At 50.5% G+C, this 17,660-nt stretch overlaps 2 protein-coding genes across 7 annotated transcripts in view; one reads left to right on the top strand and one right to left on the bottom strand.

The window, feature by feature from the left end:
* Positions 1 to 5: 5 nt before the first annotated feature.
* On the bottom strand, positions 6 to 14,687 carry LOC122369875 (probable ATP-dependent RNA helicase DHX37). 6 transcript variants are annotated; one of them, XM_043344976.1, is made up of 21 exons: positions 14,607 to 14,687; positions 13,456 to 13,538; positions 13,120 to 13,302; positions 9,493 to 9,717; positions 9,052 to 9,262; positions 8,529 to 8,724; positions 8,069 to 8,255; positions 6,775 to 6,990; positions 5,814 to 5,949; positions 5,435 to 5,657; positions 5,124 to 5,316; positions 4,643 to 4,798; positions 4,119 to 4,440; positions 3,618 to 3,805; positions 3,228 to 3,360; positions 2,423 to 2,684; positions 2,003 to 2,118; positions 1,547 to 1,684; positions 1,120 to 1,288; positions 761 to 858; positions 6 to 670 (listed from the first exon to the last, which is right to left on the bottom strand). In XM_043344976.1, the coding sequence occupies exons 2-21, from the start codon at positions 13,534 to 13,536 to the stop codon at positions 570 to 572; spliced, it is 3,534 nt and encodes a 1,177-aa protein (XP_043200911.1). In that variant the 5' UTR covers positions 13,537 to 13,538; positions 14,607 to 14,687; the 3' UTR covers positions 6 to 569. The 6 variants fall into 6 exon arrangements, with proteins under 6 accessions (XP_043200911.1, XP_043200914.1, XP_043200913.1 ...); XM_043344979.1 differs by having other exon boundaries at positions 14,548 to 14,607; XM_043344978.1 differs by lacking the exon at positions 14,607 to 14,687 and adding an exon at positions 14,419 to 14,604.
* Positions 14,688 to 17,516: 2,829 nt separating this feature from the next.
* The window catches only part of LOC122369873 (AN1-type zinc finger protein 1-like), a 52,308-nt gene continuing 52,164 nt past the window's right edge, over positions 17,517 to 17,660 (top strand). Inside the window, exon 1 of the mRNA XM_043344974.1 lies at positions 17,517 to 17,534. The gene's annotated coding sequence lies outside the window, so the exon portion shown is untranslated. The remainder of the gene's footprint in view (positions 17,535 to 17,660) is intronic.

Below are 17,660 nucleotides of genomic sequence, written 5' to 3'. Positions count from 1 at the left end.
AAATATACCGTACCGATGTAGTAGTATTTATGTATGAACAAATGAGCGTTTATGAAATTCAACACGTTCATTTTCACCTGCTTGTGGTAGCCCTGGTAAAAGACGGCTTCGAGACGCGGCCCCGCCTCCGCCGTCGCACAAAAATCCGTATCCGGGTGATGCGGGTGGCTCAACAGTCAACAACCCTAAGCGTTTACCAGACATCGCACGGATCAACCAACAACACGCTGCAAACAGACACACTATCAAGCCCATATCAACCCAGTACGTTAGGCCACTTATGCTCAACGCAAGCCCATCACAGTCACAAACGTAGCAACGGGTCGCCACTACTTCTGCATAGCCAAATACATTGTCCTGGTCACGATGATGTCATACAGCCCACGGGCTTCCAGAAACATAATCCTTCAGTCGCTCCAGGTACATTATCTTCCAGCGACGCCTGAAACTAGCAGCACGGAGCTGAAATGGCAGAGTGTTGGCCCGTTGTGGGTCGCTGGTCTACCACCGCCCTCATCCCGGCCCTGACTCCGCTCCCTGACTCCATGACTCGATTCAGTCGGCCGCGACTACGACTCTGACTCGGCCGGCCTGTCGCACGGCGGCCACAGCTGAGCCACCTTATCGTGAAGGATCTCCGGGATCCACTCCTTGTACGCCGACAGCAGGTCTGAAAACGGCAACGCACCTGTCAGTGAGTTCTTTGGGGATGCTTATTGGATGATAGACGAGCATAGGCGCATACACGGGTTGCACTCACAGGTTGGTCTCCGCTGCCACACATCCAACAAGGTGTCCCGGTTGTCGCAGTTCTCTGCCACCAGTGCCTTCAGCAGACTGTCCGTCCGCGGGTGCAGCCTGCCACAAACACATCAGAAAGTCAGTCAGCCGTGTCCTTAGACAGAGGATGTCTACAACGGGCTAGTAGATGGCTGGCTGGCATCGAAATAAGAGGTTGACGTTTCGAGTCGGATGGTGATAGAATATGAAATAAGACTGCAGTAAAATTATGTTCAACACAAGTGAGCAGCCATCGGCAGTGAGACAGTGAATCGGCGCCCCTTTCCTCCACCGCTGTCCAGAACCGTTACCCACTGCCCCCACCACTCCGTCCCGTACCTGGCCCAGCTCTTGGTCATGGTGGCGGGGGGCGCCAGTAGCACCCTGGCGAGCTCGGCCAGTCGGGGGCACACGTCTCCGCGCAGCAGGTGTACCCCAAACAGCCGGTAGCGGTCCAGGCCGGCCGGGTAGTCGAGCTGCACCGGCGGCAGCGGCCACACGGCCCGGCCTACCGGAACGGACGGACGCGGTCAGACGGGTACGGCAGTCGGAGGGTCACGGCAGGATAGGTGAGGCGGGGTCACATGACAAAACAGTCATGAGCAGTTCGTCACGAACCGTCCACTAGAACCATAAGTCAAAACAGGGGACATACGATGCGTACTCAACTATACTATATACAGGAAGTCTGAGGTCGCCACGACGATGTAAACTCAATTGCCCCACAATATGCCGCGACTGGTCGTCACGCCACCTATCCACATACCGAAGGTGGCTGTCATGTAGCACCGTACTCTGCCCGACACGGGGTCAAACTCTGGCGGCGGCTCGTCGAGCGGTTTGCTGAAGGTGCACTGGCCAGGACAGAGGGTGGCCAGCCACTCGGGCTCCACTGCGGTCACACCTGCAGCAAAGAGAGAGGGGGAGGGGTGGTCAGAGGGGAGGAGACAGAGCGTAGCCAGCCACTCGGGCTCCACTGCGGTCACACCTGGAACGGAGAGACGGGGAGGGCCGGTCAAAAGAGTGGAGCGAGAGTCTGCGGCGACGGCAGAGGACTGATCACCGGTCGGTTGTCAGATGTCGCGACGGCTAAGGATTGACCAAAAGCCTCAACAAGAGAGATCAAAGTTATCTACGTGCAACATGGCCTAACATCACGTCATGACCCTGAATTCGCGATATCTCAGCTGGGCATCGCCCACCGGCCCGCGCGGCTCCGTACCGCGCATGTAGAGTTTGTTGGTCTCGTAGATCTCCTGGTAGGCCACATACTGGGGCGCCTCCTTCCTCAGCACGGAGCCGCGGTGTAGGAACACTGGCTCCTCGATACTGGTACACCTGAAAACGGCAAAACGAATCAGCCTCATGCACGTCACGCAGTGAAAGGCTCGTCATAAATGACAATGCAGACGGAACAAAGGGACAGCTGCATAAGCAAATTGTAAACATTTATTGGTGATTGACTGTATTTATTGTAAGAGCATAGCGACCTACGGTCGGTAACCGTCACCATGTCCCGGCCCTTTCCCAGCTATATGGGAGCTAAATTTAGAGACATGTGCAGTATAATTTGAGAACATCGGCCAACAGCCACCATCACAATCGCCCCTCTCTCCTCGTCTGCCCTCGTCTCGCCGCGCACCTGTAGGCACCCTTCCACTTGGGCCGGTCCTCTGGGTTGTTGATCTCCTGCGGGTCGACGCGGCGCGCCACGTGGTCGGGCAGGCCGGCCAGCAGCACCTGGCGTAGCAGGCGGCACTGCGCCTCGGACGGCGGCGCCAGGCGCGGGTCCACGCCCAGCGCCGCCGACGGCACCACCAGGTTGATCTGGTTAGTCAGCTGCACGCGCAGCTTGCGGATCTCGCGCATCGCCTTCAGACGCAGACCGTAGCGGCGGCAGAACTCTGCGCGTGGGAGGCAGAGGTTAGAGGCTGTCGTAATGGGAGAGTACAACACATTCGCCCTATGTCCAGACTGCCGGAGGAATCGTGTTTCAGCACGCAGCGTAGAATAAAACGCGCACCACACTTACTGTGGGGCGTGGGCAGTTGCTGACCTGTGGATCGCCAATGTCAATGATTCAGCTCAACGTCCCACGTGATCTCAGCGACCTGACCCGGCGACCGACCTAGCGTGCTGAGCCACTATACATACTCTGCCCCAGTGACCTGACCCGGCCACTGACCCGGTATACAGCCGGCGTACTCTGCCCCAGTGACCTGACCCGGCCACTGACCCGGTATACAGCCGGCGTACTCTGCCCCAGTGACCTGACCCGGCCACTGACCTGGTGTGCAACCGCTGTACTCTGCCCCAGTGACCTGACCCGGCCACTGACCTGGTGTACAGCCGCTGTACTCTGCCCCAGTGACCTGTCCCGGCCACTGACCTGGTGTACAACCGCTGTACTCTGCCCCAGTGACCTGACCCCGCCGGCCGTCACTGACCTGGTGTACAGCCGCTGTACTCTGCCGCGCCCACGGCCCTAATGAGCACCATCGCGTCCCCGAGCAGCAGCGAGTTACCGGTGCCGGCCCACGAGCGGCGCAGGGTCATCCACTCCGACCACAGCTGCTTGGCCTGGCGGAGAGACACCGGGCCGCGTCACAGGGACAGTTGGAAGACCGGATGCGCACATGGTTTGTAAAAACAGTAAGCCCAACTATCAATTAACTAGAATTAGGATCGAGTCTCAGGGAAGGCATTGTACGCTGGTTTGTGAAAATCGCATCAAATACACAGCACAAGACGGTAATTCAGTAAACAGCCCCCTGTGCAGTCCCAGCCGCGACACACTGCCCTCGCAGCTGCCCGCCACAGCCGGTCCGCTTCCTTACATGTTCCTTGTCCTCGGCGGTGACGGGGTTCTCGAGGAGCACCTCCTGCACGCTGAGCGCCGCCACCAGACACACGGTGAACGGCAGCAGCTCGTGCTGCTCAGAGAGCACCAGCATTTTGGCGAACCGCGCCGACACGGGGAAACAGGCCATCGCGCGGCCCAGGTCAGTGACGCGCGTCTCCGGCTCTGCCGGCGAGCGCGGAGAGTCGACATGTCATGAGTGACGAAAGAATAACTCTAGTGCGACTATGTGAAGGTGCAAACGGAATAGAAATGGCGTCATGAGTGACTAAGACTGTTATTCATAATCAAATAAACATTTACCGCATCATAAACATCGGCAGATGAATAGAAGTCGAGCGACCATCATGAAACACTTCGGCATGTGCCGAGTCACTTGAGCCAGCAACCTGTAAACCAATGTCTCGACTCCTACACCCACTGCACCTTCCCCAAAGGCACTGTCATCCCCGGCCGTCCCTCCCTCTCCCGAACTCACCTGCAGACGGTTTATCCGCTCCCGGGGGCGGCGGTGGCGGCCGTTCCAGCGCGCCGAGCTGCACCAGCCGCTCCTCCGCGGCGCGCAGCTGCTCCCGGTCCGGCGGCGACGGGAACGGAAAGTTCACCACGCGGTCCACGTGCATGGCCTTCATCTGGAGCAGCACGTCCTCGACGGGCTTGCGCTGGATCTCTGGCCGCGCGAACCGCTCCATCTCGTCGTTGAACAGAGCCGAGGAGAAGAGCCGGTAGCAGTGGCCGGGAGCCACGCGGCCGGCGCGGCCCGCCCGCTGGTTGGCCGCCGCCTGAGACTCCCACATCACCTAATGGAGGGGGAAGGGGGTGAGCGCCGAGCGGTCAAATCCACGCCTGATATTCCATCATCAGCTAAAAATATCGGAGACAAGCGGGACGGAAAGGTCGACGACCCACTCTGCCGGCGGAATAACATAAAATGGAACGGCTGAATTATAGTCCTGACCGCGCAGAGTTCGTATCTCTTTCAGAACAGAGCTAATCCGTTACCTGGAAGGCGGAGACGCCGGTCGTCTTCTCGTACAGCTTCTGCTTCACCTTGCCCGTGTCAATGACGTACTTTATTCCGGGGATGGTGAGCGAGGTCTCTGCCACGTTCGTGGCCACCACGCAGAGCCGAGCGCCCTCGGGGACCGGCTCAAACACCTGAGGGAAGGGGGACGGAGGGACGTGAGCAGACAGTGACTCGCGCGCCCTCGGGGACCGGCTCAAACACCTGAGGGGAGGGAACAGCGCGGCCACGATCATCACAACGGGTCGTCTAGTCAACATTTCACGGCAACAACTCTTCAGCATCCTAACATCACTATCATCGAAATGAGGACGCGAAAACAATCAATGGAATAGGCATTCTTGATGGGATACGAGCGAGCTGTGAGGTTTTATCGGGACTCAGCATACCGCATCTCCGACACACCATATTGACAGCACACACAGCCCCCCCCCCCCCCGACACGCCCCTGGGACGGACCTGCGACTGTTTCTCGGTGGAGAGCATGGCGTAGAGGGGCAGCACGTGCAGCGGGTGGCGGTCGGCGCCGGGCACCGCCGCCGCCGCGCGCTCATCCTCGTCGCCGTCCTCCTCGAGGTCGCCGTCGTCGCCCTCGCCGTCGGCGCCCTCCAACAGGTCCTCGGCCTCCGCCGAGGGAGGCTCGATGGCGTAACTGCCGGCCACAACGAGCGGGAGGGTCAGTGACTGGGCAGTATAACACACCGCCCCATCGTGGGGAGAACTGCGGCAAAATAGTTAACCCACAAAATATCATCTCCCGCTGTTCTTACCTGTCCAGGTTGACCTCCGGCAGCTCATTGCTCTTGTGTTTCCTCTGTTTCTTCAGCTTGGGGTTGAAGAAGATGGCTTCCTCCTCCTCCTCTGTCAGCTCCGGTTTCTTCTCGGCAGGCGCGGCTTTCTGACCCTCCTTGCTTTTCGCATCCTCCTTGCGCTGGGTTTTAGAGGGGAACGTCTTCTTCAATCGCTGCATAATGCTGTTCACCTCATTTTGACCTGGTGAAATACAAACAATTGTCAACATATTCGAAAATATTCCCAGACAAAAGAGCGCCCAATCCCCAAGTAAGGCACGAGTGCACCACACATTTCCCCGTCCAATCGTCACTAAGCCGCACACTGTTCAGTGCCCGGTCCCCGTGCTCCGTTCACCTGTGACGAAGATGAGGATGCCGCCGTCGGGCAGCGTGCGGTGGATCTTGCACGCCTTTCTGTACGCCTCGCCCACATAGTCGTCCGGAGTCCGCTTGCTCCAGTGCACGGTGACAGGAAACTGGCGAGACTCCACCTGGTAAAAGGGAGATACCATTCAGCCGCTGGAATGGGGAGCAGATTCGCTCGAGATGCATCCTTCACTATATCACTGTATGCAAAGATTTTGTGGACAGATTTCCCGTGATAAAAATGGCCGACATTCAGTGGAATGGAATGTAAACGAAATAGGAACCAAAGTTGGTGCCTACCGATGTCGTAAAAAGCATATGTTGGGAGTTAAATACATCGATATCACTGAGTAAAATGCAACTTTCCAGACATTTCGGAGAAACTACGGAATACTTACGTTGGATTCATATTTAAATTCATGGATAGATACTTTGGATGTATGTCATGTTCTGACAAGTTTCGTAGCATGCAGCAGCAGTTTTTGCGATTGTAAAACTACAAGATCTCTCAAGCAGCCTACCTTTGCACCTCACCGGTCACAAAATAACAAAATCATAATAAAGTCGTGTAAAAAGATAAACGAACAAGCAACGTCCGGGAGCGGCTGATAAGACGTGATTAGCGAACCCAGCGGATAAAAATAAAAAACGGATCAAGTTTCTTTTCTGAGTCCGATCTACCGTAACGACAAACCGCTACGATCGATATGACATTATAGCGAGGGAACGGGAGTTCAGAATACCGCACAAACCTCGGAAAAACGCGGCACCACCTAAACTAGAGCTAATAGAAACGGTATTAATAATCTCCTTATCTGCAAATAAAAAGTCATCTATCATATAAACGAATCAGAAAAAAACTGAGCCACCAACTTTCACTCTTCTCAGTAAGACATCACTTAAACAATCAGCATTTACGACCACTGCCTACCGCCGCCGCGGAGGCTGACCTTGATGACTGGCGGCGGGACCTTGAAGAGCCGCCTGTTGGCCGTGAAATCCTCCACCCGCAGCGTGGCAGACATGATGACCAGCTTGAGCGGCCTGTGGCGTTTGTTGCGCAGCGGCACAATGCGCGACAGCAGGCCGATCAGGATGTCTGTGTAGACACTGCGCTCGTGGGCCTCGTCGATGATGATGACGCTGTATTTGTTCAGAAGGAAGTCCTGAGCAGAGGATGGCAAAAGACGAGACGTCAGTTAGCCCACCTTTTTAAATCAATAATGAGTTGCGACACGGGAACCCATCCGGCGACATTTCTAGGGGGCTTAAAAGGCACACCTATCCAGCAATGGGAAGCGAAAAATGAGCAAATGAGCCTGACCTGATACTAACACAAGTTCAACAGTCGAATAAGATCGACGTCCGGAAGTTAAATTAGCCTTTTACTTTTGGCAGCCGGATATTTTATGAGATCAAATGATGCACAATGCTGTTTGCTTATAGTTTAGCCACGTCACTCAAGGTTTTTACCTACTGAACTTGATCACAATAGGATGCCAATACTGTTACATAATCACTAATTAGATCGGTCATCATCCGGACATTTATTTTTGTCCTATACGGCACGATAAGGTCTGCCACCAGAAATCGGTGAAGCGGTACTGCGGCCACCGCGGCGACAGCCGCTCTCCATTTTTACCGCCACGGAGCGTTGGAAGGTCGATATTCAGATACCGCGTCTGACAAGGAGAGGCCACAGTCCGCTGTTCCCAGGCCACTGGCGGTGTGGCGACCCTCGGATATCACCCACCAATGACAGGTCACGGTCCCACCGGCGCGCCTCTGCCCCTCCCCAATTACAATAGTACATACCCACACACAGACACAGACACCGCCGAGCTGATGTCCCGATTATCGACTCCAATCACGTCCGGGCAGGTGCAAGATCCCACCATAGACGCATAGCCAGACCCAGTGGTGTTATATCGGAATACAGTTAGACGCTACTGATTAGGCATCAGGAAGACAAAATGCGTGTTCAATTTTTATATGGGAGTCAATATCAACGTGGATTGACGGCAAGAGTTGAAACTTTTTGCTGATGTATCGCGAGATGTGACAAAATATTTGACCCTGCCGCCACTTTTTCTCTAGGAATCAAGATGTGATAAACAAGCCTGAAAAGACCATTAAGGGCACCTAAAGCTTTGGTAATAATTTGGGAAAACCACAAACCAGTATATCTAACCTCTCGTTCCATGACACCAAGTTTTAGTTTTCAGTCCCGCTCCGCCCTCTCACCGTCTCGATCTCCTTGAGGAGGACGCCGTCGGTCATGAACTTGATGCGCGTGCTGTCGGTGGTGTTGCCCTCGAAGCGGATCTGGTAGCTGACCTGGTCGGCGGTGAGGCCCATCTCCTGGCGCACGCGCCGTGACATGCTGACGGCGGCCACCCGGCGCGGCTCGGTCACACCAATCAGCTGCTCTCTGCGCGGAAACGGCGGCGACAGCGACGTCAATGGACCGTCAATGTCAGTCTGTATGTAAATGCAGTACTCCAGTTATAGTGCCCCATCCGTCTGAATAGCATTTCTTAAAGCACATTTAGGAAAGAAGACTTAGAGGAGCACCCACTTAAGAAGAGGGACATCAAGATAGAACTTCACCCAAGTAATTGCAACATTGTTGTCCGTTCAATCACACAACGGCTATTCATCACCTCCGTGCCATTGGCCCGGCGCTCGCCCCTGAATGTCCCACCTGGCGTAGCCGGCCTCGTAGAGGAACTGGGGCACCTGGGTGGTCTTGCCCGAGCCCGTCTCTCCGGCCAACACGAGCACCGGGTTCTCGCGCACCGCCTCGACGATCTGCTGCTCCTCGGCCAGGATGGGCAGCTTGAGACGCGCCTCCTGGATCTCCCGGTCCCGCACCACCGGCGTGTACTGCAGGCGGAGGTCTGTCCAGGGCCGCGCAGTACCGGTCAGCGGCCGGGTGGTGTCGGTTCGGTCCAAACAACGGCGTAACGCACCCTCACCTGATCGGCCTTAAATGTAATTGCAAAGCATCGAACAAAGCCGTAGAATGTCGTCAAAATACCGCTAAACGTTTGCAATGAATACAATAGAAAGCAATAATACACATAAGATCCGGATATTTCTAAAAAAGCTAATGCCAGGTCGGCATAATCATTGACAGGCAGCGGCCAACTGTGCACCGTTCACCATCAGTGACTAATAGGCGGCAGCGTCACCTGGCTGTGAGGTGTGCAGGTGCAGCGGCTCACCTGAGTCCTCGGCCGGCTGCTTGACCGGTCCGGCGGTCCGTGCCGCCTTCGCAGCCGGCTCGCCGCTGGTGCTCGGCGTCTGGCCCGCCGACGACGCCGACTCGGGCTCTGTCGGAGACGTCTCTCCGTCCTCCTCTCCGTCCGGTGCATCACCCTCCTCCTCCTCCTCCTCTTCGTCTTCATCATCATCTGATTCACTTTCCATCACCACCTTGGACGCCACGATGGTGTCAGCCCGTCAGTACTATTGCGATTTATGGAACTATCTTTACTCATTAGGGTCAATAATATAAAAAAATCCCCTTAAGTTAAGTTCATAAAGTTAGATGAAAACAGAAAACTTATATAGAACGCACAGAAACAGAAATGTGCATATCGAATAGAGTGATTGAATAATTATGGCTTGGCACATAATCACGCACAGATCCACGCTGCCCACACCTCTGTTCCGATGACGTTGGGGTCGCTGGGCGGCTGATCGGCGCCCTCCTCTCGCTCCTCCTCCTCCCCGTGTGTGCGGCGCCGCTTCCCGCCGACCGAGCGCAGCCTCTCCTGGGCAGCGGCGCGCTTCAGACCCGTGGTCTGCACGCTGGTCACGCCGGTCAGCCGGTCCAGCAGCGAGGCATCGCCCTGCACCTGCTGCAGCGACGCCAGGAGGCCGGCCCGCTGCGCGCACAGCCCCCGGCGTCAGATGGAGGGGAAACAGGGCAGGGATGTGGGTGCAATAAATGTTACATATGAGCGAGGAGTGACCCAAAATTTGTCAATTTGGATGGGAAACAATACCGAAATTAAGATCATTTTTAATTTTCACTCTCATCTTCAATTTGAAGAACAATTTTTTACTCATAATTTCAAAAAAATTCAAAGAACCTGCGCTGAGGGTTGGTTTACATCCTACCATACTCAAAGGTATATCTTGTGGGGGGGGGGGGGGGGACCTGGGAGGTACGGGACGGTTTTGTGCAATGACAATTTGCTTCCTGTGGGCAGTGGCTAGACCTGGTTTTTCCCTCTGTGTACGTGAATTTGCCTTTCCTGTAAAGTGCGCATGTTATTAGGCATCTGGGATCAACTATTTTGTCTCGAGATAACTTTTAATAAATCATGCGCTTTTCGATCCATCAAAATACACCGGGAGGTATGGGTCGGTGTCATGTTTCATATTCTATTCTCGGCATTGAGCACGATACTCGTAGCTGGGATCTATCTTGAGCTCTCTTAGAGCCCGAGTACCGTTGTTTGGTCTAACTTTGGGCCGTGTGGGTAACTTTGTTCCACGAGGAAAAAAATGGCTAAATTTTAATCAGCTTAATACCTATGCGCGAGAAATGGCATTTTTGGGCCGGAACCAATGAAGTAGTCAATGATAAACCCAGGGACACAAAAAAATACGTCATCATGTCGATTTTGGATTTTCTACATTTTTTTTTGGTGAAGCTCCTTTTTTCACCCAATATTAAGGTTTAAGTAGGTCCCTGTACGGGGCTCAGATGCTACCAGCCGAATCAATTTTTGCAATTTGCCTGAATAGGACATCATGTGAACTTTGCATTCGACTATTGGTAATTTATTTTCCTCAAACATTTTTTTAAAATTTGGGGGTGGTCAATGTTTATATATATTTTTTGCCGTTAATTCAATAACTTTGGGCCACCCGCAGGAAGGGTAAATCCAGGGGTGATTTAAAGTTCCGACACCATATGATGAAGAGGGTCGTCGTGTCGTTCGTTGTGTCCGTGCCTTTTATTGTGTGTGGTTCGTCGCGTCGTTGGTTGTGCGTAAATGTCCCAGCGGGATACGTAAGCGACCTACAGTCATGATGGTGTGCATCATCCCGTGACTATGTTTGTACAATGTACAAGTTTGCTGTTCCTTTTTTAAAAGCCCCTAAGTGGACCAATGTATCCATAACGACCGCTAACATTGATACTTTTGGCTTTTCCATTGTTTTATTGATGCATTTATTCATATGGTACAAAGTTATTTTTGTGCGGGTAACATTGTGCCACTCTAATTTCAAAAAAATAAATTATATGTCATTATCCAAAAAAATTAAGAGTGACTATAGGTGACCAGCAGGGATGTCACTGCCTTACTGCACAATTTCCTGAACATTTAACAAAATAATTTGGAAGTAATACGAAGAAAAGTAAAAAACTGGTACAAAGTTAGGCCAAACAACGGTACCGCATGAGTGGCCAACAGCCTGCTTCTCGGAGGTCACTTGGCCGCATCTTTATTCAGGTGAACTCAATCTGAATCACGTTCCATGAAATATAAGACTTAGTAACCTTAGTAAAATGACTTCTTTTTTTTGTTCGAAATTCGAATGCAATTTGTAGTTAAGTTTTCGAGTGCGCTCGATAAAAAGAAAACGTATTGAAGAGGACATTCAATGAAAACATCGTTTTATTGATTTAGGATCACCGAGGGTGGGTGGCCCGAACCTCCCAGTTAGGACGTCAGAATGTGCGTAACATATCAGCTCATAATCTTGCGAGAAAGCTTCAAATTGTCTACCCAGTCTTACCCCGCGTTCGGAGTCTCTCGGACGACGAAGTTTCTTCGTCGTCCGGCCAATCCTTTTCAAGGTCAGCGGGGGCATGGCTGCGGTTATGGCACGGGCTTGGTTGGACGACGTAAAATCTTCGTCGTCCGAGACTCCGAACGCGGGGTTAATTTGCATGATTTAAAGGGACCCTCCCACCTTCAAAAAAGTTTATGAATTGGCATGAAAGTGATGTCGCTCGGTTCAGAAAGAGCGAAAACGAATATCTACCAAATTTCACCGAAAAATATTCACCGGTTTTCAAGATATTAGACTTTTACTTTTGTTTACTTTTTGGGATCTCCGCTGTTTCTAGCGACTTTATTTTAGAAGTGCGGCGTTTGCGGCAGATGTTGCGCGCAAATAGCATATACCACCGCGTGCTACAAAACGTTTTAGTCAAACTTAATGACGGACGTTCGAAAGCCTGATGACGTCATCAGATTCCCGTAATGGTTAAGAGATAGGGACCAAGCTGGTCCCACCCTGCAAGTAAAGGGAAGAAATTTCTTGAATACCATAAAGCTGCGGGGGTTGCGACCAGGATAAATGGTGGTTTCTGAGCCTGGCCGCAAACTTGGCTATCTCAACTCAAAACTAATGTTAAGGTGGGAGGGTCCCTTTAAACTTTATGTTAGCGACAATGTGACACAATAAAACGAGCCTGGTTCATATAAATCCCTATATAAAGAATAAAGAATAAAATCACATAAAAGAGTTTTCTGTATGTACCGTATTTTACTCGAAGAGGGCAAAAACGCACTATCGCCGCTTACTGCCAAATGAGACTGAGGAAGAATTTGGAAATATCGTGGGTTGTACAACGAAATGGCTGCTACCAGTTTACGCGGTCAAATTGAAAAAAAAAAACGCAAAACTTCTTCAAAACTGCGATGGTCCATACTTCCCGAGTCTCCCCTACATATTTGATCCTAATTCCACTCCTTTTTATGTCTCACCTGGCCCCCAATTTCCCCCCTTTACCTTTTTTGGTGCGGAATTTTCCCCTCTGACACACAAGCCAAAATACAATTTTGGCATACTGTGAGCAAGAGCTTTGCAAATCAACCCTCGCCTGTATTGGTGTTTGGCCAGACGCAAACGTATAGGGTGGGGGTGGGGGGATCTGTTGGACTCCCCTTGCCGTTCGGCCCCTGATGGAGCTAGAGCTCCGCAAAGAAAAAAAACAAGCGTGTTGCCTGTGACGAGAAGAATCCGGTGGTACCTAATTTTGAAGTCCTAGGTCAAAGGTTGACCTTCCAGGTCAGGTCAATGAGCCAAAGGTCCGGAAAATCGGGACCTGTTAGAACTTCCTAAAATGAGGTTGTTACGTTTTTAGGGGTGCTGATCACGAATTTCATGTTACTTTTGATCGCAGGTGATGTCTTCATGCATTAAGGCCAGGTCAGAAAAACGAGGGGTCTGTTTGACCCCCTATAAGTGTGTGGTTAACATGCTGTTCTCATCACATGATCACACACATTCTATAAATTAAGCTCACTGCAGTGCTTCCTTACCTTCTGTTTCTTCTCTTTGCGCTGAACAATCTGTTCTAATTTCTTCCTTTGCTTCTTTGATAGCAGCTTCTTTGGAGTTAAGCTTTTGGTAACATCTTTTGTATTCCTCTTCTTGCTGGGCAGGATCAAAGCATTTGAGTCATCTTGCTGTTGGTTCTTCAGCTCAGTTGCAACCACAGGTATCTGAAAATGGCATCAAATGTATAGTATACAATAAAGCAACAGTTTGTTCAATAAGATTAGAACATGGTCTGTTATTATAATATAAGTTTAACTGCAGGATACAGTTACAAAGTGCAGCTACCTATCCGAAAAGGTAAACAAGAAACATCAAACCTTTTCTTCTGGTGCGTGTTGAATTTTAATATCCTTCTTTTGCCTGGCCTTCTCATTATAGCGCTTACGTAAGCGACCCATTGCTGAAATGTGAAAAAACAAAATGGGTTAGCATGCAGAATGCTGTTTTTTAACAGTGATTGGCACAGTGATATAACCAGGACTGTGGAGTCAGAGTCAGGGTCAGAATCAGTTGGAGTTATCAGTATTCAGTTAACACTTAACAGACTTTTCAGAAGTCAAAGTCAGAATGTCAAAATCTTACCAACATTGACTCTTGAGCCAGACTTCACACTCCATGTGTGGCATGACCCACATCTGTTTTCTTGACAGCTCATGGACCTTTCCACATCATAGTGTGTCAAAGGCAGCTAGGGTTAGAGTATAGGGGACATACCTCAAACTACAACAAGTTCATTTGAGTCCTATAATATATATAATATAAGGTGGTCTTAAAGCACTAAGCAGGTGTCACTACTTTTTGCAAACAGGGAGAGGCACAATATCCAGATCAGATATGCTTTCTAACCAAACCAAACCTGACCAAACCTAACCTAACCTTACCTTGAACCTACAACCTAAAACCTACAACCAAACAACCTACAGCACCTCTCCTTGGTTGCAAAAAAAGGAGTGTGACTCTTCTTTACTACCATCTAATACAGATGCTAGGTTACATCCCATACTTTCGCCGAAGCTTATAAATGCTAGGTTACATCGCATACTTTCGCCAGAGCCCAGAGCTAGGGTCATGACCCTATTTTGGACAAACTTTTTCAGCAAAAAGCAGAAGACTGTGGCTGCCACAGAATCTATCTACTGATACAGCTCACAAAATAGTGATAATGGATGTAGAGCCTGCTACTAATTCAAGCTAACCCTTCTCAAGCTCTCAATGAAATGAAGCAGGTTGGTCAAACAGGTTCACCAGCCTTTGGCGAATAGATGGAGGCATTTACTTACCTTAATTAAAATATTTCTTAACTATTTTACGCCTTAGTATATTGATATCGGAAACCCCGCACACACAAACACGATGATGCGGTATATAACGCTGTACACACACACACACACAAACAAGGTCACACAAACACGCGAAACACGTGTAGCAGCAAGGCAGTAAATGCAGCAGCATGTGTATTTGCCTGCACCAGAAATGTCTTGACTTCGCCAGTTAGAATTCTGAACAAGCACTAAAATCTTTGGGTCTGTTCCCGTCGCTCCTCCCAAAAAATCTCGGATGAGGTTGGATGAGCTTGGAGGAGAGCCGTTTCAGAGGAGCCACGGGAACATTTTAGCGAGGAAATCAGCTGTTTGCGGGCTGTAACGGTCGGCGATTTATGGCGCGCAAACATAAATCAAGAGATAATAATCGCTTTCTAATAAAATAACCTTAGATTAATATCAAACATTACTATTTAAAGATATCCAATCGTCATCAATCACTAAAATCATTTCCACTTCCCGCAAATCTCATTTATAAACAATTCACATTTGTATTACGTGCGCCAAATATGTCTACGCAGGAGCCTCCTCCAAAAAACCAACTTTCGTTTGGGATGAGGGAGGGCATATTTACGTCTGGACAACGAGTTGCGGGGAAAAGTGCCGATTTTGTTGCAGTTTTAGGAGCCGGTAATTAGGCTGGATTTTTTGGTTACTTTTTCGTTCCGATTCATGTATTTCATAGTGTTTGGCTTTTGAATATTTTAGTTCTTTCAGATAAATATTACTTGCCTAACAACTTTTGTAAAAACGTTTCATTTTTTATAAGCCGACCTTCAGAGTCCTAAAAATACATCAGCACTACAATCATTGTAAACAAACAAATGGAGCACCACTTCAACTTGGCTCTGTTCCAAGGCGCTATTTAAGTTTATCTGGTGGTTTCCGCCAAGGCTATATAAACCAGGTAGAACGCTCCCGAAGAAAAAGTGGTGACAAGCAATATTTAGTTGCCGCGACCCTCACTTGTTCAAGACTATATCCGCAAGCAGCATTTACAAGCTAGCGGAAATCGACCAATCGGCGTTCGGCAATACTCAACGCTGATTGGCCCGATGCTCGTGACGAAATTGCGGGGGACTGCAGCTACTCCCCTATGGCGTTTCATTGACTTATGACTTTTGAAGGGGATTTGTATCAGTTTTTGTTGGGTTTGAGGCCATTTTTGAGCTTGGATATTCTTTCCGTGACCTTTGACTATATAATAACGACATTTAATTATGACATTTCTATATACTACCGGTGTCACATCGGCCAAAAAGACCGTAAGTACATGGGATAGACGGACCACTGCTGATGGGGCCACACATGTCGGCGTGTGGTCATCGGAGGCCCATGAGGGCTCGACATGGGCCCTTTATGGGTCGGTATAGGCCCAGTGGGTCCAGTGCAGGCCTACCAGGGGCCGGTGGCATATAATGTAAGGCTGTCTCGGGACGAATTGAGGGCTCATGGGGGCCATATAGGACCATTAGGGACAACATAAGCCAATCAGGGGTCCATTTAGGCCAATAAAGGCGCTTCAGGGACTTGAAGAGGCCATTCAAGAGCCGTGGTGGGCCCATGAGGGGACGGCATTGGTCCATCAGGTGCAGTCAGGGGATGTTGTACGGGTTTCTCAGTGACCCATTTGGGCATATCAGTGACCAATTTAGACCCAGCAGGGGGCTTTGTAGACCTATCAGGGGCTGGTGATGGTTTATCGGAGGCCAGCGTTAGTCCATCGGGGCACGGCATGCCCATTAGAGGTAATTGCGGGCCCACACTGAACAATGATGGCCCTTCAACGGCCCCTAATGGATCTAGATTGACCCATGTTCCATGATGTGTCATGTATGCCCCTATGGCAGGCCTACTCAGACCCCTGATGGACGTTCCCGGCCTCTGATGACCCTATACTGAATCCTGGTGGGGCTCTAAGAGTCTCCAATAACCCTTCTTCAGCCCATTATTACCATACGCTGGCACTAAAGGCCCCACATCAGCCGCAGGGCAGTCCGTGCCAAGACAGCATGTCTTTTCGGCCGATATTACATCGGTAATATTAATTAAAATCATGATTTTATGGTGCCATTATATAGCTAACAGTCATAAGAAATATATTTCAACTCGAAAACAGCTCGAAACAGCATATAATCTTAAAGAAACCCCTCTGAAATCCAAAAGCCTATTCGGGTCCATAGAGAATAACTGCGGTCCCCCGCAATTTCGTCACGAGCGTCGGGCCAATCAGCGTCGAGCACTGCCGAGCGCTGATTGGTGGATTTTCCGCTAGCGCGTGAGTGCTGCTCGCGGAACAAGAGTTCGTCGACAATCCTCCACAAACGTCTGTCACCACTTTTCGTAATAAAGACTATGCATACATATATACAGATGGTTCAGTTTGTGACGGGAGGACGGCAGCCGCTGTCACATCTGACCATCATAACAAAACAAGTAGGCTACACGACGACCATAGCATATTTAGTGCTGAGTTGATAGCCATTCACTCAGCACTCAAATATGTCTCATCGAAAAACATAGAAAAGGCTGTGATCTGCACAGACTCAGCTTCATCGGTAAAGGCAATAGCTCACAGAAAAATGGAAAAAAACGAAATCGTTTATAAAATAAAAAAGATGATTATTGGCTTTACCGATGAAAACAAACACGTCATTCTCCTGTGGATTCCGTCCCACGTTGGAATACAGGGGAATGAAAAAGCGGACAAGCTAGCCAAAGAAGGTCTTCATCTCCCATCTCGAAATCATCTCGCTCTCCCCCTTCCGGATTTTCTGTCTTCGCTCTTCCGTGCCTTCCAGAGATACCGCCAAAAATGCTGGATAGATGATCATACACCACATCTCTTCTCCATTAAACCGAAACTTTGCCATTTCTACTCTTCCCATCAAAACACAAGGATCAAAGAGAGAGTCCTAGCCAGGCTCCGGCTCGGCCACACACAACTCACCCACAACTACATCCTGGACAGAGCACCTCCACCCATATGTCACCACTGCCGCGACCACCCACGCTACACCATCTCACACTTCCTCCTCCACTGCCCACACCTACACCAACACCGCAGACATATAGTGCAATACATTAACACACATGGACTCTCTCTCGACCTTCCGACTCTCCTGGGCGACACTCATCCGGATATCCACGACCTTCTGTTCGTCTTTCTCGCCGACGCTCGGATCATCAAGAGCCTTTAG

The sequence above is a fragment of the Amphibalanus amphitrite genome, unplaced genomic scaffold, assembly GCF_019059575.1.
Source record: "Amphibalanus amphitrite isolate SeventyFive unplaced genomic scaffold, NRLGWU_Aamphi_draft 001081F_arrow, whole genome shotgun sequence".
Taxonomy (NCBI): Eukaryota; Metazoa; Arthropoda; class Thecostraca; order Balanomorpha; family Balanidae; genus Amphibalanus; species Amphibalanus amphitrite.
This window is presented reverse-complemented; position numbering and strand designations above follow the sequence as displayed.